A 23464-nucleotide genomic window follows, 5' to 3' on the forward strand; every position below is an offset into this window, starting at 1 on the left:
CTGTCCATGACTCACCAAAAGGAAAGTGTTCAGCAAAACGACATCACATACGGATGTGTGTGAATTGTTTTCGTTTTGCTGAAAGAACGCCCACTTTTGTTGTGATCCGTGGACAGAGCTTTAAAACGGTGGTTGTGTTTAAAATTCCGTAACTTAAAAAGTACATGATGATATGAATGATTCTTGTACTAAAAGAAAGCTTATGAATTGGGCTGTCGTATCCTAGATTTTGAAAGTGCTGCATATAGTACCTGACAAAAAAATAGACCTGACATTTGCGTTTCGTTATTTTTTACTCACCCTGTAGAGTAATGTTAGCAGGTCTTTTTGTCCGTATGCCTCTGTCACATTACAAGCCTGAAAGATTTGAATGAGTTCTTGCGACAGTGATGGATCAGGCACAAATAATTCTAACAACTTTTCTCACATCATAGAAGTGACAAGCGACCATCCGTCACAATAATATACCAGTTGCAAGTCGCATGTACCTATCCCGTAGTCTTCTGACCGCGAGGGCATCCCTTGAAGACTTGTCAACCAGCTTTCTCCATCCCTCTCGATCCTCAGACTTTCTCAGGGAGTCACTCGGCGTCTGGCATGCATGTCCACTCCGAGATGTTGTCTTCCCACCTCTTTCTCTACATGCCTGCAAATTTCAGTCCAGCACAACAGGTTATGGAGATTTTCTGTGGATTGTTGTGACTCAAGTTACTCTCCGTAAAGGCCAAAATTAAATTTCGATGACGATAACAATTGTTTATCTTAATACTTCATATAGGCCTTTTGAACTAGTCATGACCAATCACTAAGCAAAATGTCAATCCAGTAGGACAGGTATTTAAATAAGCTATATTGTTCAAGCAACGTGTGTGTTCTTTCTGCGTTTTCAACAATTAAGGAGTTTTTCTGTAGACTGTTGACTTCAATTACTCTCCGTTAAAACAAAAACCAATTTTTGGTGACGACAGCAATTTTTTATATTAATACTTCATAGGCCTGTTGTACTAGTCATGACCAATCACTAGGCGAAATTTCTATCCAATACAACAGGTCTTTAATGAGCTATTGTTCAAGCAACGTGTCTTCTTTCTGCGCTCTCAACAGTTCGGGAGATTTTCTGTAGACTGCGAATTCGATTACCCTCCGTGAAGATAACAGTTAAGTTTCGGTGACGACAGCAATTGTTTATCTTAATACTTCATAGGCCAAATTTGCTAGTCATGACCAATCACTAGGCGAAATTTCAATTCAGTACAATAGGTATTTATTAAGCTATTGTTCAAGCAACCTGTGCGTTTTTCTGCATTCGTGTTGAACAGTCAGGGAGATAGACTTTGACTTCAAGTAATCTCCGTTAAGACAAACATAAAAGTTTCGGTGACGACAACATTTGTTTGTCTTAATACTTCATAGGCTTGTTGTACTTCCATTGATCAATCATTAGGGCCTAGGCGAAATTTCAACTTAAAACACTATTAAACAAAAATACAACACTCTAAGTTTGTTGAGACGATAACTCAAGAACAACATATCACATTGGATTGAAATTGCGAACGATTATTTACCATAACATTTGTCACAACCTGTTTGAGAATTGACGTGAGCCGTGGAAGAATACATTTAATATTATTTAAAGAAAATAGGCCTAAGCGTTTAATTTAATTACGAAAACTTCACTCCGAAGTTTATTCTCTTTTAACACTCTTTGTTGAGACGATAACTCAAGAACAACATATTGCATTGGTTTGAAATTGCGAACGGTTATTAATCATAACATTTGACACAACCCGTTTGAAAATTGGCGTGAACCGTGGAAGAATACATTTGATATGATTAAAGGAAAGAAGTGCTTAGAATTACGAAAAATTCATTCCGAATCTGAGTCTATTTTAATTTTTAAAAAAAATGAAGCACTCTTTTGGAGACAGTAACTCTAGAAAAACGATTTGTTCTGAAACGAAACTTTGCTCGATAATAAGTCGTGATGTAGTGACAGAAAAAGTGGAAATCGACTGGAACCGTGATAACCAACGGCCAACAGTGTGCCAGATTTTTCTACCCTCTATGATTTTTTCATTAAGAGGGCGCCCTACACAACCACTGGTCAGCACGCGGCCACAATCTGCCCATTAAACAAAAATACAACACTTTTTGTGGAGACGATAACTCCAGAACAACATATCGCATTGGATTGAAATTGCAAACGATTATTAACCATAACATTTGACACAACCCGTTTGAAAATTGGCGTGAACTTTATAGGAATACATTTAATATGATTTAAAGAAAATAGGCCTAACCCCTTGCATTTTTTTCAATTTTGGCCAAAAAAAAAGAAATTGCTTGAAACTTGCCAGGAAGATGCCTGAGGGCCCTTAGAACACATTCCCAACATCGCTCGTGACAGATGTGGCGTTCAAAAGAAATATGGTATTCGCGAAATTGGTAAAAATTGATTTTTTATTGAAATTTCTTCCAAAAATCCTTCATATTTACCCAAATTTCTTAAATGAGCACTTCAGGATGATGAAAACATGCTCATCATGCTTACTGAAGTGTTTCTAGACTGTTTTCAGAAAAGTCATTTTTTGACCCAAATTTGCTAAAAATGTAAGGCTAACCCCTTGCATTTTTTTCAATTTTGGCCCAAAAAATGAAATTGCTTGAAACTTGCTAGGAAGATGCCTGAGGGCCCTTAGAACACATTCCCAACATTGCTCGTGACAGATGTGGCGTTCAAAAGAAATATGGCGTCCACAAAATTGGTAAAAATTGATTTTTTTATTGAAATTTCTTCCAAAAATCCTTCATATTTACCCAAATTTCTTAAATGAGCACTTGAGGATGATGAAAACATGCTCATCATGCTTTCTGAAGTGTTTCTGGATTGTTTTCAGCAAAGTCATTTTTTGACCCAAATTTGCAAAAAATGTAAGGCTAACCCCTTGCATTTTTTTCAATTTTGGCCCAAAAAATGAAATTGCTTGAAACTTGCTAGGAAGATGCCTGAGGGCCCTTAGAACACATTCCCAACATTGCCCGTGACAGATGTGGCATTCAAAAGAAATATGGCTTTCACAAAATTGGTAAAAATTGATTTTTCTTGAAATTTCTTCCAAAAATCCTTCATATTTACCCAAATTTCTTTAATAAGAACTTGAGGATGATGAAAACATGCTCATCATGCATTCTAAAGTGTTTCTGGATTGTTTTCAGGAAAGTCATTTTTTGACCCAATTTGCAAAAAATGTAAGGCTAACCCCTTGCATTTTTTTTCAATTTTGGCCAAAAAATGAAATTGCTTGAAACTTGCTAGGAAGATGCCTGAGGGCCCTTACAACGCATTCCCAACATTGCCCGTTACAGATGTGGTGTTCAAAAGAAATATGGCGTCCACAAAATTGGTAAAACTTGATTTTTTATTGAAATTTCTTCCAAAAAACCTTCATATTTACCCAAATTTCTTTAATGAGCACTTGAGGATGATGAAAACATGATCATCATGCATTCTAAAGTGTTTCTGGATTGTTTTCAGAAAAGTCATTTTTTGACCCAAATTTGCTAAAAATTGCATTTTTTTTCAATTTTGGCCAAAAAATGAAATTGCTTGAAACTTGCTAGGAAGATGCCTGAGGGCCCTTAGAACACATTCCCAACATTGCCCGTGACAGATGTGGCGTTCAAAAGAAATATGGCGTCCACAAAATTGGTAAAAATTGATTTTTTATTGAAATTTCTTCCAAAAATCCTTCATATTTACCCAAATTTCTTAAATGAGCACTTGAGGATGATGAAAACATGCTCATCATGCTTACTGAAGTGTTTCTAGACTGTTTTCAGAAAAGTCATTTTTTGACCCAAATTTGCTAAAAATGTAAGGCTAACCCCTTGCAATTTTTTCAATTTTGGCCCAAAAAATGAAATTGCTTGAAACTTGCTAGGAAGATGCCTGAGGGCCCTTAGAACACATTCCCAACATTGCTCGTGACAGATGTGGCGTTCAAAAGAAATATGGCGTCCACAAAATTGGTAAAAATTGATTTTTTTATTGAAATTTCTTCCAAAAATCCTTCATATTTACCCAAATTTCTTAAATGAGCACTTGAGGATGATGAAAACATGCTCATCATGCTTTCTGAAGTGTTTCTGGATTGTTTTCAGCAAAGTCATTTTTTGACCCAAATTTGCAAAAAATGTAAGGCTAACCCCTTGCATTTTTTTCAATTTTGGCCAAAAAATGAAATTGCTTGAAACTTGCTAGGAAGATGCCTGAGGGCCCTTAGAACACATTCCCAACATTGCCCGTTACAGATCTGGCATTCAAAAGAAATATGGCGTCCACAAAATTCGTGTAATTGATTTTTATTGAAATTTCTTCCAAAAATCCTTCATATTTACCCAAATTTCTTAAATGAGCACTTGAGGATGATGAAAACATGCTCATCATGCATTCTAAAGTGTTTCTGGATTGTTTTCAGAAAAGTCATTTTTTGACCCAAATTTGCTAAAAATGTAAGGCTAACCCCTTGCAATTTTTTTCAATTTTGGCCAAAAAATGAAATTTCTTGAAACTTGCTAGGAAGATGCCTGAGGGCCCTTAGAACACATTCCCAACATTGCTCGTGACAGATGTGGCGTTCAAAAGAAATACGGCGTCCACAAAATTGGTAAAAATTGATTTTTTTTATTGAAATTTCTTCCAAAAATCCTTCATATTTACCCAAATTTCTTAAATGAGCACTTGAGGATGATGAAAACATGCTCATCATGCTTTCTGAAGTGTTTCTAGATTGTTTTCAGAAAAGTCATTTTTTTGACCCAAATTTGCTAAAAATGTAAGGCTAACCCCTTGCAATTTTTTCAATTTTGGCCAAAAAATAAAATTGCTTGAAACTTGCTAGGAAGATGCCTGAGGGCCCTTAGAATACATTCCCAACATTGCCCGTTACAGATGTGGTGTTCAAAAGAAATATGGCTTTCACAAAATTGGTAAAACTTGATTTTTTATTGAAATTTCTTCCAAAAATCCTTCATATTTACCCAAATTTCTTTAATGAGCACTTGAGGTGATGAAAACATGCTCATCATGCATTCTAAAGTGTTTCTGGATTGTTTTCAGAAAAGTCATTTTTTGACCCAAATTTGCTGAAAATGTAAGGCTAACCCCTTGCATTTTTTTTCAATTTTGGCCAAAAAATGAAATTGCTTGAAACTTGCTAGGAAGATGCCTGAGGGCCCTTAGAACACATTCCCAACATTGCCCGTGACAGATGTGGCGTTCAAAAGAAATATGGCGTCCACAAAATTGGTAAAAATTGATTTTTTATTGAAATTTCTTCCAAAAATCCTTCATATTTACCCAAATTTCTTAAATGAGCACTTGAGGATGATGAAAACATGCTCATCATGCTTACTGAAGTGTTTCTAGACTGTTTTCAGAAAAGTCATTTTTTGACCCAAATTTGCTTAAAATGTAAGGCTAACCCCTTGCAATTTTTTCAATTTTGGCCCAAAAAATGAAATTGCTTGAAACTTGCTAGGAAGATGCCTGAGGGCCCTTAGAACACATTCCCAACATTGCTCGTGACAGATGTGGCGTTCAAAAGAAATATGGCGTCCACAAAATTGGTAAAAATTGATTTTTTTTATTGAAATTTCTTCCAAAAATCCTTCATATTTACCCAAATTTCTTAAATGAGCACTTGAGGATGATGAAAACATGCTCATCATGCTTTCTGAAGTGTTTCTGGATTGTTTTCAGCAAAGTCATTTTTTGACCCAAATTTGCAAAAAATGTAAGGCTAACCCCTTGCATTTTTTTCAATTTTGGCCAAAAAATGAAATTGCTTGAAACTTGCTAGGAGGATGCCTGAGGGCCCTTAGAACACATTCCCAACATTGCTCGTGACAGATGTGGCGTTCAAAAGAAATATGGCGTCCACAAAATTGGTAAAAATTGATTTTTTTTATTGAAATTTCTTCCAAAAATCCTTCATATTTACCCAAATTTCTTAAATGAGCACTTGAGGATGATGAAAACATGCTCATCATGCTTTCTGAAGTGTTTCTGGATTGTTTTCAGCAAAGTCATTTTTTGACCCAAATTTGCAAAAAATGTAAGGCTAACCCCTTGCATTTTTTTCAATTTTGGCCAAAAAATGAAATTGCTTGAAACTTGCTAGGAGGATGCCTGAGGGCCCTTAGAACACATTCCCAACATTGCTCGTGACAGATGTGGCGTTCAAAAGAAATATGGCGTCCACAAAATTGGTAAAAATTGATTTTTTTATTGAAATTTCTTCCAAAAATCCTTCATATTTACCCAAATTTCTTAAATGAGCACTTGAGGATGATGAAAACATGCTCATCATGCTTTCTGAAGTGTTTCTGGATTGTTTTCAGCAAAGTCATTTTTTGACCCAAATTTGCAAAAAATGTAAGGCTAACCCCTTGCATTTTTTTCAATTTTGGCCAAAAAATGAAATTGCTTGAAACTTGCTAGGAGGATGCCTGAGGGCCCTTAGAACACATTCCCAACATTGCCCGTTACAGATGTGGTGTTCAAAAGAAATATGGCGTCCACAAAATTGGTAAAACTTGATTTTTTATTGAAATTTCTTCCAAAAATCCTTCATATTTACCCAAATTTCTTTAATGAGCACTTGAGGATGATGAAAACATGCTCATCATGCATTCTAAAGTGTTACTGGATTGTTTTCAGAAAAGTCATTTTTTGACCCAAATTTGCTAAAAATGTATGACTGCATTTTTTTTCAATTTTGGCCAAAAAATGAAATTGCTTGAAACTTGCTAGGAAGATGCCTGAGGGCCCTTAGAACACATTCCCAACATTGCTAGTGACAGATGTGGCGTTCAAAAGAAATATGGCGTCCACAAAATTGGTAAAAATTGATTTTTTTTATTGAAATTTCTTCCAAAAATCCTTCATATTTACCCAAATTTCTTAAATGAGCACTTGAGGATGATGAAAACATGCTCATCATGCTTTCTGAAGTGTTTCTAGATTGTTTTCAGAAAAGTCATTTTTTGACCCAAATTTGCTAAAAATGTAAGGCTAACCCCTTGCATTTTTTTCAATTTTGGCCAAAAAATAAAATTGCTTGAAACTTGCTAGGAAGATGCCTGAGTGCACTTAGAACACATTACCAACATTGCTCGTGACAGATGTGGCGTTCAAAAGAAATATGGCTTTCACAAAATTGGTAAAAATAGATTTTTTATTGAAATTTCTTCCAAAAATCCTTCATATTTACCCAAATTTCTTAAATGAGCACTTGAGGATGATGAAAACATGCTCATCATGCATTCTAAAGTGTTTCTAGATTGTTTTCAGAAAAGTCATTTTTTGACCCAAATTTGCTAAAAATGTAAGGCTAACCCCTTGCAATTTTTTTCAATTTTGGCCAAAAAATGAAATTGCTTGAAACTTGCTAGGAAGATGCCTGAGGGCCCTTAGAATACATTCCCAACATTGCCCGTTACAGATGTGGTGTTCAAAAGAAATATGGCTTTCACAAAATTGGTAAAACTTGATTTTTTATAGAAATTTCTTCCAAAAATCCTTCATATTTACCCAAATTTCTTTAATGAGCACTTGAGGATGATGAAAACATGCTCATCATGCATTCTAAAGTGTTTCTGGATTGTTTTCAGAAAAGTCATTTTTGTGACCCAAATTTGCTAAAATGTAAGGCTAACCCCTTGCATTTTTTTTCAATTTTGGCCAAAAAATGAAATTGCTTAAAACTTGCTAGGAAGATGCCTGAGGGCCCTTAGAACACATTCCCAACATTGCTCGTGACAGATGTGACGTTCAAAAGAAATATGGCGTCCACAAAATTGGTAAAAATTGATTTTTTATTGAAATTTCTTCCAAAAATCCTTCATATTTACCCAAATTTCTTAAATGAGTACTTGAGGATGATGAAAACATGCTCATCATGCATTCTAAAGTGTTTCTAGATTGTTTTCAGAAAAGTAATTTTTTGACCCAAATTTGCTAAAAATGTAAGGCTAACCCCTTGCATTTTTTTTCAATTTTGGCCAAAAAATAAAATTGCTTGAAACTTGCTAGGAAAATGCCTGAGGGCCCTTAGAATACATTCCCAACATTGCCCGTTACAGATGTGGTGTTCAAAAGAAATATGGCGTCCACAAAATTGGTAAAACTTGATTTTTTATTGAAATTTCTTCCAAAAATCCTTCATATTTACCCAAATTTCTTTAATGAGCACTTGAGGATGATGAAAACATGCTCATCATGCATTCTAAAGTGTTTCTGGATTGTTTTCAGAAAAGTCATTTTTTGACCCAAATTTGCTAAAAATGTAAGGCTAACCCCTTGCATTTTTTTTCAATTTTGGCCAAAAAATGAAATTGCTTGAAACTTGCTAGGAAGATGCCTGAGGGCCCTTAGAACACATTCCCAACATTGCTCGTGAAAGATGTGGCGTTCAAAAGAAATATGGCGTCCACAAAATTGGTAAAAATTGATTTTTTTATTGAAATTTCTTCCAAAAATCCTTCATATTTACCCAAATTTCTTAAATGAGCACTTGAGGATGATGAAAACATGCTCATCATGCTTTCTGAAGTGTTTCTAGATTGTTTTCAGAAAAGTCATTTTTTGACCCAAATTTGCTAAAAATGTAAGGCTAACCCCTTGCAATTTTTTCAATTTTGGCCAAAAAATAAAATTGCTTCAAACTTGCTAAGAAGATGCCTGAGTGCACTTAGAACACATTACCAACATTGCTAGTGACAGATGTGGCGTTCAAAAGAAATATGGCTTTCACAAAATTGGTAAAAATTGATTTTTTATTGAAATTTCTTCCCAAAATCCTTCATATTTACCCAAATTTCTTAAATTAGCACTTTAGGATGATGAAAACATGCACATCATGCATTCTAAAGTGTTTCTGGATTGTTTTCAGAAAAGTCATTTTTTTAAAACCCAAATTTGATAAAAAATGCAAGGCTAAGGCCATCAAAAAAAAAGTCTCCGGTTTCTGGTATGCGCGACATAGGTGTTGCGACACAATACACTGTTTAGGGAGAGAAAAACAACATTTCGTTTAAATATTCTGTCTATTTTGTCTTCTTTTCGTGACCAATCATCTGGCCAAAATTCAATTCAATGCTCCAATTAATTTTTGAGATAGCATGTCGTCGTGGACTTTCGTTCCTGTGCAAAAGTGAGGCAAATGTTCTGTTTGGACTGCCACTGCAGCCCATCGCTATGTTTTGCAACATGTCGCGACACAAGACACTGTTTAGGAAGAGAAAAACAATATTTCGTTTAAATCTTCTGTCTATTTTCTCTTCTTTTCGTTACCAATCATCTGGCCAAAATTCAATTCAATGCTTTATTTAATTTTTGAGATAGCATGTCGTCGTGGACTATCGTTCCTGTGCAAAAGTGAGGCAAATGTTCTGTTTGGATTGCCACTGCAGCCCATCCCCAAGTTTTGCTAGGTGTTGCGACACAATACACTGTTGAGGGAGAGAAAAACAATATTTCGTTTAAATCTTCTGTCTATTTTGTCTTCTTTTCGTGACCAATCATCTGACCAAAATTCAATTCAATGCACCAATTAATTTTTGATATAGCATGTCGTCGTGGACTATAGTTCCTATGCAAAAGTGAGGCAAATTTCTGTTTGGAGTGCCACTGCAGCCCATCGCCAAGTTTTGCTAGGTGTTGCGACACAATACACTGTTTAGGGAGAGAAAAACAACATTTCGTTTAAATATTCTGTCTATTTTGTCTTCTTTTCGTGACCAATCATCTGGCAAAAATTCAATTCAATGCTCCAATTGATTTTTGAGATAGCATGTCGTCGTGGACTTTCGTTCCTGTGCAAAAGTGAGGCAAATGTTCTGTTTGGACTGCCACTGCAGCCCATCCCCAAGTTTTGCTAGGTGTTGCGACACAATACACTGTTGAGGGAGAGAAAAACAATATTTCGTTTAAATCTTCTGTCTATTTTGTCTTCTTTTCGTGACCAATCATCTGACCAAAATTCAATTCAATGCACCAATTAATTTTTGATATAGCATGTCGTCGTGGACTATAGTTCCTATGCAAAAATGAGGCAAATTTCTGTTTGGAGTGCCACTGCAGCCCATCGCCAAGTTTTGCTAGGTGTTGCGACACAATACACTGTTTAGGGAGAGAAAAACAACATTTCGTTTAAATATTCTGTCTATTTTGTCTTCTTTTCGTGACCAATCATCTGGCAAAAATTCAATTCAATGCTCCAATTGATTTTTGAGATAGCATGTCGTCGTGGACTTTCGTTCCTGTGCAAAAGTGAGGCAAATGTTCTGTTTGGACTGCCACTGCAGCCCATCCCCAAGTTTTGCTAGGTGTTGCGACACAATACACTGTTGAGGGAGAGAAAAACAATATTTCGTTTAAATCTTCTGTCTATTTTGTCTTCTTTTCGTGACCAATCATCTGACCAAAATTCAATTCAATGCTTTATTTAATTTTTGAGATAGCATGTCGTCGTGGACTATCGTTCCTGTGCAAAAGTGAGGCAAATTTCTGTTTGGAGTGCCACTGCAGCCCATCGCCAAGTTTTGCTAGGTGTTGCGACACAATACACTGTTTAGGGAGAGAAAAACAACATTTCGTTTAAATATTCTGTCTATTTTGTCTTCTTTTCGTGACCAATCATCTGGCAAAAATTCAATTCAATGCTCCAATTGATTTTTGAGATAGCATGTCGTCGTGGACTTTCGTTCCTGTGCAAAAGTGAGGCAAATGTTCTGTTTGGACTGCCACTGCAGCCCATCGCTAAGTTTTGCAACATGTCGCGACACAAGACACTGTTTAGGGAGAGAAAAACAATATTTCGTTTAAATCTTCTGTCTATTTTGTCTTCTTTTCGTGACCAATCATCTGGCCAAAATTCAATTCAATGCTCCAATTAATTTTTGAGATAGCATGTCGTCGTGGACTATCGTTCCTGTGCAAAGGTGAGGCAAATGTTCTGTTTGGACTGCCACTGCAGCCCATCGCCATGTTTTGCTAACCGTGATAACCAACGTATGAAGCCCGGGAAGGGACAAGGTGGATTTTTTTTTTTTGTCGTTCCCACGAATTAGGAAATCGTGCGAACGAAATAGCAATTCGTGCGAATGAATTAGCAATTCGTGGGAACGAAATAGCAATTCGTCGGAACGAATTAGTAATTTGTGCGAACGAATTACTAATTCGTGCGAACGAATTACTAATTCGTTCCAAAGGAATTAGTAATTCGTGTGAACGAATTAGGAAATTTCAAAAACAAATTTCCACCCTGTCCCTTCCCAGGCTTCATAAGTTCCCGTTTTCACTATAACTATGTTTGCATCTCAACGGCCAGACGTCGGAGCGCGGCGAGCAGTTTTTGTGAAGCGCGCCCTCTTTTGTAAGAAATTGTTGCATGAGGATAAAATACTGAGTGTCCTTCATACTGCAATTTCCTTAAATTATATTACATTTATTCTTCGGCGGTTCCTGTCAAGATCCTAGATTTTTGTGTCAAATACCATGACAAAATATTACAGGAAATTTCATTGCAATACAATGTGTTTATCTTGAGTTCCCAATTTCACAACTAACTGTGCTGACTTGACGAGACAATACGGGGTGCCCTTACGGACGGGTGCAACAGTGTAAAATTCCCTGTGTTTGTATAGCGCGCCCTCTTTTGTAAGAAATTGTTGACAATTATTGGTCGCCCCTAGCGGAAGTTCCGGGCGACCAATGACTTCCGCTAGAGGCGACCACTATTGTCGCCCCTCAGAGGAACGAGCGTTTCTGTATACCGCTAGGGGCGAACAATAACGGTCGCCCCTAGTGGAAGTTCCTTTATTTTAGGGGCGACCAATAATTGTCGCCCCTAGCGGTACGCGCGTTTTTGTATACCGCTAGGGGCGACAATTATTCATTTGCATCTTGAACGGCCAGACGTCGGAGCGCGATGGCAGTGTTTCAAAGATTTGGGCACCAATGACCGATTTATTGAGAAACAAATCATATTTTTCACAGATTTTGACCCAAATTTTCGATGCATTGTTCCTTTCTAACGGCACATATGTCCAGAAATCGAGTTGGAATGTCTTCTAAGGCAGGGGGCCTTGGAAGATTTCCGCAATTGTATTTTTTGGACAACATTGAACAAAAAGTGCATGGGCTTAGCCTTACATTTTTCATCAAATTTGGCCAACAAAAAAATGACTTTTCTCAGAACGACGCAGCAATGACTATTGATGCAAGGAGAGTATCATACAATATTCCGACTGTCATTATTTCAAAGATTTGGGAGCAAATAATCGATTTATTGCGAAAAAAAAGGAATATTTTTCACCGATTTTGACCCACATTTTCGACGCATTGTTCTTGTCTAATAGCACATCTGTCAAGAATTTTTGAGTTGGAATGTCTTTTAGGATCCCTTGCAAGGAAAGATGCCCAAGAGACCCTAGAAGACATTCCAACTCGATTCCTGGACAACAGATGTGCCGTTAGAAAGGAACATTGTGTCGAAAATTTGGGTCAAAATGTAAGGCTAAACCCTTGAATTTTTTTAAATTTTGGCCCAATTTGAAATTGCGCCAAACTTCCAGGAAAGATGTCCAAGGCCTTGGGCATCTTTCCTGGAAGTTTGGCGCAATTTCATTTTTTGGCCAACATTTTTAAATCAAATTTAACCAAAAAATGACTTTTCTCCAAACGACGCAGAAATGACTTTTGGTGCAAAGAGAGTATCATACAATATTCAGACTTCCATAATTTCAAAGATTTGGGCACAAACAATCGAGTTATTGAGAAAAATAATCATATTTTTCACTGATTTTGACTCAAATTTTCGATGCATTGTTCCTTTCTAAGGGCACATCTGGCCAGAAATCGAGTTGGAATGAGTTCTAGGGTCCCTTGGGCATCTTTCCTGAAAATTTGGCGCAATTTTCTTTTTTTGGCCAAAAATGAAAAAAAAAATGCAAGGGTTAAGCCTTACATATTTCATCAAATTTGGCCAAAAAATTACTTTTCTCCAAACGACGCAGAAATGACTTTTGATGCAAGGAGAGTATCATACAATATTCAGACTGCCATAATTTCACAAGATTTGGGCACAAACAATTGAGTTATTGAGCAAAAAATCATATTTTTCACGGATTTTGACCCAAATTTTCGACGCATTGTTCCTTTCTAACGGCACATCTGTCCAGAAATCGAGTTGGAATGTCTTCTAGGGTCCCTTGGGCATCTTTCCTGGAAGTTCGGCGCAATTCAATTTTTTGGCCAAAATTTAAAAAAATTGCAAGGGGTTAACCTTACATTTTTCATCAAATTTGGAAGCAATAAGTAGGCCTCTATCACCATATCTGTGGGAGCTAGGTAAAAAATAATGCCGGTAGGAAAATGAAAATTACATTTCTTTTTACTATAATGACCTCGACTTTCACCTGAATCCCGTGATCTTGACCTCCAGCTTTTTTAGAATCCTTGCAGATGGATTCAGCCCTCCCCCCCCCCCCCAAAAAAAAACCCTCATAATTTTGACACCAAGGTTTTCAATATCGGCTCATTATTCACTGACATATGACACTTAGCGTTTTAGTTATTCGCACGGCAGCCATCTTGGAAATTAGGGCATCGTGGAACTTTTTTTTTTGGCTGGCAACATCAAAATTCTTTAATCCGATGTCCTAGGCCAGGGATTCTAAAAATCATCTTGGAATTTTGTTTTAGGGGGTGCATGGGAACCCATTTCTCCTGCCGCACTATTAATTTAGCAGTCTTTAATGTTTTCTTGCATCTTCAAGAAAAGAAGGAAGTTTGTCAACAGAAATGGTAATTACCCAAAACAACCTCTTGAACAGACAACAAACACGGATGAAGCGCATTAAATATACAAAACCAACCAATTTTTTTTTACATGGATATTTAATCGAAATACGAACTTTACCTTATTTATATTATTTACAAGTTTTATACACAAAATGTAAATAAAAAAGCTCCTCAGCTCATACAATTATCAGAAGCAATCACAAAGAAAGTGGTCAAAGAAATGGAAATTGTTCAATAAACAAAAAGATCAGAATGAAATACATGATTAGTATGGGCACTCAAACTATATCTGTTCAGCTAGATAGCCGAGTGCACAACTTGATATAGATTTTGCTTGTACCTGTAGAGTAGGCCTATGTTCTTTCTAATTTCTCTTCACATACTGTAACTTTCTATGCTACCAATTTTTTTTGGGTGTGGGTACAAGTAACAACGTGAAGTACTGGTGTCGCTCTTTAAGGGCGAATTTTAAAATGAAAACTATGCATCTAATAAGCCAGTTTGCGAATAACGTATCCTTTGGGAATTACATTTGAAAAACGTCTGGTACACTGACTTGCTCGGAATGCTTGCCACGTTTTAACTTTGAATTCTCCAGACCAAAGACACTGTTGCTGTATCACATGATTCGGGGCAAGCTCTTGCACAGTAAGAGACGCTCAGCATCAATACATTGCTCACGATGGGTGAGAATGGCACAAAGACGCCTGACCATGCCGGCAAGGCTTACCCCAGCCGGCCCGAAATCACGTGATATAGCAACAGTTTCTTTGGTCAGGAGAATTCAAAGTTACAATGTGCCAAGCATTCCAGCAAGTTAGGGTACTAAATATAATTAAAGGTTTGCGGAAACACCATGTGCGAATAATTTCTCAACTAAGAGAATGGTTCTGAAAAGAACCAGAGTTGTAAACTCGACGTTCCGGTCAGTATGCTCTGACTGTCTTCAGGAGAAATGCCTAAAGACGGTCAGAGCATACTGACCGGAACGTCGAGTTTATACCTCTGGTTCTTTTCAGAACCGTTCTCTTTGTTGAGAAATTATTCCCACATCGTGTTTCCGCAAACCTTTCATTGTTTAGTATCTCCACCATGAAAAGCCTCAAATCTTACTTAAGTTAGAGCACCAGATGTTACTCGAATTTAATTCTCAAATGGCTTATCAATTTAATTAATTAAAGACCGACTAGTGACAACGCAAAACACGCTTAAAGACAAAGGTGCTACCGAAACATCTCACTGAAACACTGTTCTATTTTCTTGCTCCTTCCTGGCATATCTAAAGCACACTCAACTTTCTCATGTAAAAAGTAAAAACTTCAAATTCTTTGCAAAAGTGATATTATGTCTACTCTCTTTCTGTATGGAAGTTTTCCCAGCAAAAACGTCTGAGTTAAAAGGATTGATTTTGTTCCAGTTTTTAGACTACATTGTACACAGATACAATCTTAACCGAAACTAAATGGATGTTTAGTCCGATATAAAATACACGTATTAGTTCATTATTAGTTCAGTTTGAAGTTAAGTTTTTATTGACTTTAATTAAAACAATTTTTGTGTGTGGGGGAGGGCTAATTAACCCTTACCCTACTTGACCCTCCAACGCATGCCAATTGTGCCTCAAGAAAATCTCCTATGTTTTTTGCATGGCCCTCCAATATCTGCCATGTCATTTCAAGGGTAACTGGACAGGCACTCCAATACATGCCACAGAGAACAATGAGAGTCCTCTGATAACAAAGTGAGTGCCCCCAGCTGGTCAGTATCAGGCACCCTCCAGGGCCTCCAACTCCTGCCAATTGGAGCCTTCACTGCTACATCAAAGTATCCTCCAATAAACTGCAGCTGGAGGGCATTGGCATAACCAACTGACATGCAGTAAACTACCCTCAGAGAGTAAGGGTTAATACAGGGCGAGTACAAAAACCCAAAACCCAAATGTCCGGCCCATTGTTTTAGTGAAGTCTGCATGTAGCACTTCAAAGTCCAGGATACGAAAGCCCAATTCATAAGCTTTCTTTTAGTACAAGAATTATTCATTAATGCATTACAAGAACAAAATGTCAGGTTTCTCTCCAATCTAATGGTTTCAACAGAAGGCTATTAGAAGCTTGACTGATTCTTGGGACATAGAAAAACGGTAAACTTTTTTGCAGTGTTGTAGTACTCGTGTACTACTCGAGTACCTTTTTTTTTTAGTACTCGTACTTGTACTCGAATGTCAAAGTACTCGTACTCGAAATGACGGTACTCGTACTCGGGCAGCAAAGTTCTCGTACTCGACATGTTGAAATTGTACTCGGGGGGAAAAAGCGGTATAAAGCTTCACTTACCATGGCCTTATTTTATCGATACTTTCAGTTTGAAATAATTGATTGGCTTGTGGAGAAATCGAGATTTTGTGATTTTCCTCTGTGCACGTCCGGACAAACACATTTAACAGCTAGCCGTGAGTGGGTCTGTACATTGGTCTGACTGGGCCTGGGCCAATTACGCACAATGAACCATTTGCCGTATGGCCGTATTCGGAAATGGGAGTACTCGTACTTGTACGTACCAGTACTCGTACTCGTACGTACCAGTACTCGGAAGTACCAGTACTCGTACTCGTAAGTACAGGCACTAGTACTCGGAGACCCGTTCTTGTACTTGGACGTACAAGTACTCGTACTCGGCAACCTGAGTACTTGACTACAACACTGCTCTTTTGTTTACTCTGTGAGCATAGTAGGGAGTCAAACAAATAAACCTTCTTGACATTTTTATTTATGCCACTTTAAATTTCATTTTTGGCACAACCAATTCCAACAAAATAATCTATCAAATAAAGTGCAACGCTCGAAGCTTGCGACTAAACTCATAAAACAAAACTATTAATTAAAAAAAAAAAAACCTGTCACTTTTGCACGTCACAAAATACACATTTGTATTCACATACTTTACACATTAACAAATTTCTCAGATACTGTACATAGTTTTTCTCTTTTTGCTTATTAAAAAAAAAGCATAAAACAAATTCAAGTTCGTTAAGATTTAGGCAGTGATTCAGAGAATTAATCATCAGAAATGCGGTGAAGGAAACTGCAAATGATTTTCTTCAGCCTATTTGGCTCCAGAGAGAAAGAACTTGAACAACCACACAGAACTCAACAGTTTTTAATAACAGATGTTAGAAACTTTGAGGTATCTTTGAAGAGAGAAATTCCGCGATTTTCACAAATCGCAAGTGCCTAAATATGAGAATCCACGCTTCAAAAGCATAGAAGGCAATTTGAAAACATATGGCTCATTAAAAATCAATTTTAATAATTTCATAGTTGTCGAGAAAAAAAAAAAGAGGCCTAAAGCGTCGGAGATTGACAAAAGATTTGGTGGTTAAAAGTGTTTAGAATTTTTATTTTAGGGTGTCTTTTTATCACACAGAGTTTATCTTATATACCTGTAAAATGTTTGGCGATGATAAAAAGGCAGAAAGAATGTAGTATCCAGACGCCACTTTGTTGGTTGAGTACAAAGTCTATGGGAAGTCGAGCAAATTTTCAAAGTATTTCTAACAAAATTGGAAATGTTTCTCAGTCCCAGATTCATGTCTTTTCAACATTTTTGCAATGACTGGCATTCACTGAGAGATGTGAAAAAAAAAGCGGTGTCAGGGTGCAACATTCTTTCCTAAAAGACTACACGTACCTTGAATGTCAAGGATCTAATGGTTTCTCAAAGGGAAACCAAGGTCATGATTTTGTTGAGTCAGTACAACAAGGTCGGAACTCGATTCTACAACAAAGTTGTATCTCGCGCGAATACGCTCCGTGCAACAAGGTCGCATCTTGCGACGTCCACTGACTTTGTGTGTTCATCCGGGTTATTTTAAACAAGATACGACTTTTTGACATTGATATCTTGCGTTTCACGTACATGACGTCACACGCCATTTTAGGAGATACAACCTTGCTGCATGGACACGATAATTTGGTGATTAGCAACTCGAAATGTCATGCTGCAACTAAAACTTTACAAGACAATGGACCGAACCATTATGGCTCCGCTCCATGATTTTGAGACACCACAGCCTACTTGCCAAGGGTGAGATTGGGGGAATATGGAAAGCCAAGGAAATAATCGTCAGAGTGTTTTCAGGGTTGCCGAGGGCCCCAGAGCAACGTAGGGTCTATACTGCACAGATCCAACGCTGTTTGCATTTGCCTAAATACACCCTTTACAATTCCTGTTTCTTTTGTTCTATATCAAGTTTCATAGGTTAACCCTAACCCTGCTAAATGCAACATAATGCACCAGTGGTAAAAAGTTGTTGCAAGTTGTTGCATTTAGCAGTCTCTTGTTCTGATGCATTCCACCCCTGAATTCCGTTGCATTTGGCAGGTTTAAAACTGTAGTTTAAAACTGCTCTCCCAGATTATTATTCCCTGAACCCTAACCCTGCTAAATGCAACAGAATGTACCAGTGGTAAAAAGTTGTTGCAAGTTGTTGCATTTAGCAGTCTTCTGATCTCGAGCATTCCATGCCTGCATTCCGTTGCATTTAGCAGGGTAGGTACTTGGTACCAAGGATGGCATGTATTACTTTTTCATTTGGCAGGGTGCCTAGAGAATACCCCTTGGGGGTTTGGGTTAAAACACCAGTATGGAAAACGTCAAAGTTCAAAAGGCTTTCTATAAAAATCCTGAAATCGGGAAAAATCCTGACAAATCTCACCCCTGACATGCATGTACTTACATGTACGTGTAACATGCCTGGCTGGAAACATGTAGTGGTGGCGAAGGAGAGGTGTGTTGTTGCCACATTCAGAGTGGGCGTGGCCTAAGGGATCTGTCTCTTTGGGTGTCACATGACCCTCGAGGTTCCAATTACATTAGGATGTCGCGCTGATGGAGGAGAGGTCACGCTGAAGGTCAGGGGGGTGAATTCGAGGTCGGAAGTGGCCAGGATTTAGTAGTCGACGTTCTTCTCGGCAAAGGCGTGCAGATTACCCATCTGGCTCATGCCGCTCTGAATGTGCGCAATGTGAACCTCTACGTTGTCCTGGAAACATCTGAAAAAACAAAAGTGGTCGAGCGTTTTTAAGACTTAGTTTCTGCTACGTGTGAAACCTGTACTAACGTAACTCATGATTGGCAACCAATGTCACTAGTCTTTTTGAGACAGGGCGGACACAAGAGGGCGCTATTTGGAGCGGATACATTTGGGTAAACACAAAAAAGTTTACCCAAACTAAACAGTGCCCTCCTTTAGTGTCGTCATCTCAAAAAGGCTAATGGGGTGACCTGGATCACAAGATGAGGCCTGGATCATGAAAGGCAACCTGGGTTATCCAAGCAACTTGGTCAGAGGTTACTTGGACTGTCCTGGATAATCAGGTGGTGCCACAATTTAACAGGGGTAGCCTGGGTGGACATGGGTGACCTGGGTGGTCAGAGGTGACCTGGGCCGACAGGGGTGACCTGGGCCGACAGGGGTGACCTAGGCCCACAGGGGTGACATAGGCCCACAGGGGCGACCTGGGCCCACAGGGGCGACCTGGGCCGACAGGGGCGACCTGGGCCGACAGGGGCGACCTGGGCCGACAGGGGTGGCCTGGACCGACAGGGGCGGCCTAGGACGACAGGGGCAACCTAGGCCGACAGGGGTGGCCTAGGATGACAGGGGCGACCTAGGCCGACAGGGGTGACCTAGGCCAACTGGGGCGACCTAGGCAAACAGGGGTGACCTAGGACGACAGGGGCAACCTAGGCCGACAGGGGTGGCCTAGGATGACAGGGGCGACCTAGGCCGACAAGGGTGACCTAGGCCAACTGGGGCGACCTAGGCAAACAGGGGTGACCTAGGCCAACAGGGGAACCTAGGTTGACGCTGGGACTTAGGACAACAGGGGTGACCTAGGCCGACAGGGATGACATAGGCCGACAGGGGCGACCTAGGCTGACAGGGGTGGCCTAGGCAGACAGGGGTGGCCTAGGCCGACAGGGGTGACCTAGGCCGACAGGGGTGACCTAGGCCAACAGGGTTGACCTGGGCCGACAGGGGTGACCTGGGCCGACAGGGGTGACCTGGGCCGACAGGGGTGACCTGGGCCGACAGGGGTGACCTAGGCCGACAGGGGCGACCTAGGCCGACAGGGGCGACCTAGGCCGACAGGGGCGACCTAGGCCGACAGGGGCGACCTAGGCCGACAGGGGCGACCTAGGCCGACAGGGGCGACCTAGGCCGACAGGGGTGACCTAGGCCAACTGGGGCCACCTAGGCAAACAGGGGTGACCTAGGCCAACGGGGGAACCTAGGTTGACGCAGGGACTTAGGACAACAGGGGTGACCTAAGACGGGTGACCTACAATCCCGGCCAAAATGGTTGCGACACAACCACACAATGAGCATACCCTTCCCGGTTCCCCAGTCAATGTTGTCATCTCGCGCTTGAGCACAGACTGCCCAATGAGAGGCAACATTGGGGGGGGGGGGGGCGCAGTGAGTTTTGGCCAGGATTGTAGGTCAACAGGGGGAACCTAGGACAACAGGGGTGACTTAGGAGGATGGGAGACCTAGGTCGACAGAGTGACCTAGGTCGACAGGGGGACCTTGGTTGACTGGGGCTACCTAGGTCAACAGCAGGTGACCTGGGAAGACAGGCAAATCTTTTCACACTTCCTTTTTTGCTCAGGAGTCCGAGCACAAGCCACTGGTCAAAAGTCTAACAACCAAAAAAACTGACCTGAGATTTGAAGGGTCGATCTTCTTCTTCATCTCGTCTAACGATTCGTTTAGCGACTTGAAGCCGTAGGAGTTCATGTCATTCTTTGCTAATGACTGCAAATAAAATGAATACAGAAATTGTATAATGAATACTTCCATGCAAAAACATTTTTCCCTTGAGAATTCCTAAAAAGAATCCACAATGACAGTCTTTCAAAAGTATTTCCCCTTCCTGGCCAGCTGTCGGAACTTTCTTTAGGACGACATGACACAAAGGGCCACATGTACTTATTTTGTCTGGAAGTGATTAACTTTTTTTAGTTTTTGTTCTAGAGCCTGTTTTGTGAAAAAGTGGGGAGTCATTCTGTCCTGATGAATTACTAAATCACGCCTACGAATTTGGATTAACCCCAACTCCCTAGCGTCTTTTACTAGGAACTGGACCAAGTCCATCGAAATCCATCAATCACTGTGCGTCCAATTCAAAACTGTACATGACATAATGGAATCCACCACTGACGCACTGGTTGACATTCATGGACTTGATACACATGGTTTTTATCACAATAGCAGTACAGGAAGCTAGGCAAAATCAATCGGATACCCCTAGCACTGCTTCAGGCCATTAGGCCCAAGTCCATCACACTCCATCAATATTTAGTCACGCCAGGCCTTCTGGACCAAGTCCCCCCCCCCCCTAGACTTGGCCAAGTCTGGGTTGCGCTCGGTCTGTGCCTATATAGTAAATCCACTCACAGCGCATATCGCATATTTACAGTACATAACGCACGCCCTCATACGTCGAATCCGGACCATCATGTTAAAAACGTACATGTACATGTTATTTTCAAGTGATGCAGCAACCCAGACTTGGTCAATCTGCCAAGCGTACGCGCTGGTTTGTTCCACGTTTGTACACAGTCTATGGAAATTAATTCTCGATGTGATTGGCTTCTACCGATTTCGGTAGAAGCCAATCATATCACAGTATTTCAGGTAATGAGCGTTTTTATTCTTAAAAACGCGCGCAGATTGTTTTGATAATATTCCTAACACGCAATCAGCGTTGTCTACGTATCCGCGCATCCAAAGTTTCGCGGAGAACGCACACGCATCCCATGGTGTGAGGAGTAGAAACAGATACACGCACGCGTACGTTCGAATGCTTAGAAACGGGTATGCACAACACGGGGTATGCACAACACGAAGCGGTATCAATGGATCTCAACATCTTTTACAGGTTAACCCCAATAAAAATTCCCTTTTGTTTTGAATAACATTTGAATATCTCATTCTTTATTTATTCAATCCAAGAGCAGCTGATCTAAGCATTATCATCCCAATATAATGTGTTTGAAAGCTACAAATTAAGATTACGTTTTTAAACTTTTGCAGATTGTTATCCAGCCTTCCATACCTACTGAAAATAATAAACGAGTCTTCGAAAAACGGTTACTTTGATTGGTCAAGCGATGTTGCTGCATATGCATAGAGATGGTGTTGCATATGCATTGATGAATACAGGCGCGTGCACGCGAGGGGGGGTGCTGATGGCAGATTGATCAAGTCGGAATTGCTTACTTTTGCACCACATGTATGCACATGCTCTGAAATACATGCACACACATGCAGTGACATGTACGTGTAATACGCGTGTTGTACAATGTACATACAGTGTGTGCGCATTGTTATACGGCACTGAAGTGGAACGCGCGCTGAAGTGTACCTTGTCGGGCATCTGGAAAGACGTAAACTAAGTGATTCTTGCTACTGTTTTTTTAAAATTAAGATTAACGACTTAAAGCAATTCCGACTTGAGTCAAGTCTACCCCCCCCCCCCCCCCCCCGAAATCCACCAAAATGGAAGGATGGATTTTGATGGAGTTGGGGTGGTTAGGGTTAATTATGTAATATTATATAACCGACATACAGATCCTTGTCATTTGATTGGTGGAACTCACATCACAGACATTTGTTATTACTGCCATTCGTGTCGGGGATCAAAAAGCACTACATGTATTTCAGTTTACTCGGCTCTGCCTTGTGAAATGGAAAAGTCCAGATTTTACCTTGGGATAATATTCCTCCCATTCCACGCCGATCCACTCAATATTTGTACAGTACCCACATGAAAGATGTGTGCTTCACAAAATAGGCTCTGTAGCAAAAACTGCTGGACCGAAATCATATTTCTTCTAAAAAGATTCTCCATCCTTTGGTGCAGGTGGTTTGAGTCTCAAGGTAGTGTTAGTGCGCCATTCCCAGGTTTTGTTTGTGGAGGGGGGGAGGGGAGGGGGCATCACCCTGCATAGGGTCAATGTTCCTTATGTACTGACCTTAATCTGCAGCATTAACGATGTCAAGCTGGCTATCAAGTCGTTCAGCTTGGGGTTCTTGACAGCCTGGTCGCCCAGCGCTAAGTTAGCGTCGTGGACCATCTGACTAGCTTCTTGGTCACACTGTAACCTGTCTGCCGTGGGTTCCGATAAGGGGGGTAGTCCCTGCTCTGGCGCAATCTGAGAAAAACAAATCATAAAGGAACCAAATGTTAAAGGGAATATACATCATTTGCTTTTGCTGTAATTTTCAGAAATAGATGGAATTGGGGGGTTGGAAATATATAGCAAATATAGTTACACTGACTTTTTTGAGGTTTTGGGTTCGAAAATGCTATAAAAAACAAGAAAAACAATCATTTTCCTGTAGTCTGGTTCCCTGACTCCATATAAGAAGAAACAGAGCACTTTACATACATTGGGGAATTGTAAGGTCAGGGAACCAGTCTAGCTGGCTTGTACCCGTTCATAGGTGTGTAATCGATTGCAAACAAGTGCGATGGTCAATTGGGGCCAGTATTTGAAGAAAAAAAAAGCCAGTTTTTTCCAACGCTG

The 23464-nt window shown here is 39.7% G+C and overlaps 1 protein-coding gene across 2 annotated transcripts in view; it reads right to left on the bottom strand.

Moving 5' to 3' along the window:
* Positions 1-16608: 16608 nt before the first annotated feature.
* The window catches only part of LOC119721488 (protein lin-9 homolog), a 36308-nt gene continuing 29452 nt past the window's right edge, over positions 16609-23464 (bottom strand). For both annotated transcript variants that reach the window (XM_038191570.1, XM_038191576.1), the window contains exons 12-14: positions 22910-23089; positions 20593-20687; positions 16609-18918 (exon numbers count right to left, since the gene is read on the bottom strand). In XM_038191570.1, the coding sequence (XP_038047498.1) occupies positions 18816-18918; positions 20593-20687; positions 22910-23089 (378 nt within the window). In that variant the 3' untranslated portion in view covers positions 16609-18815. The remainder of the gene's footprint in view (positions 18919-20592; positions 20688-22909; positions 23090-23464) is intronic.

This window comes from Patiria miniata, unplaced genomic scaffold (genome assembly GCF_015706575.1).
Source record: "Patiria miniata isolate m_02_andy unplaced genomic scaffold, ASM1570657v1 HiC_scaffold_1, whole genome shotgun sequence".
NCBI lineage: Eukaryota > Metazoa > Echinodermata > Asteroidea > Valvatida > Asterinidae > Patiria > Patiria miniata.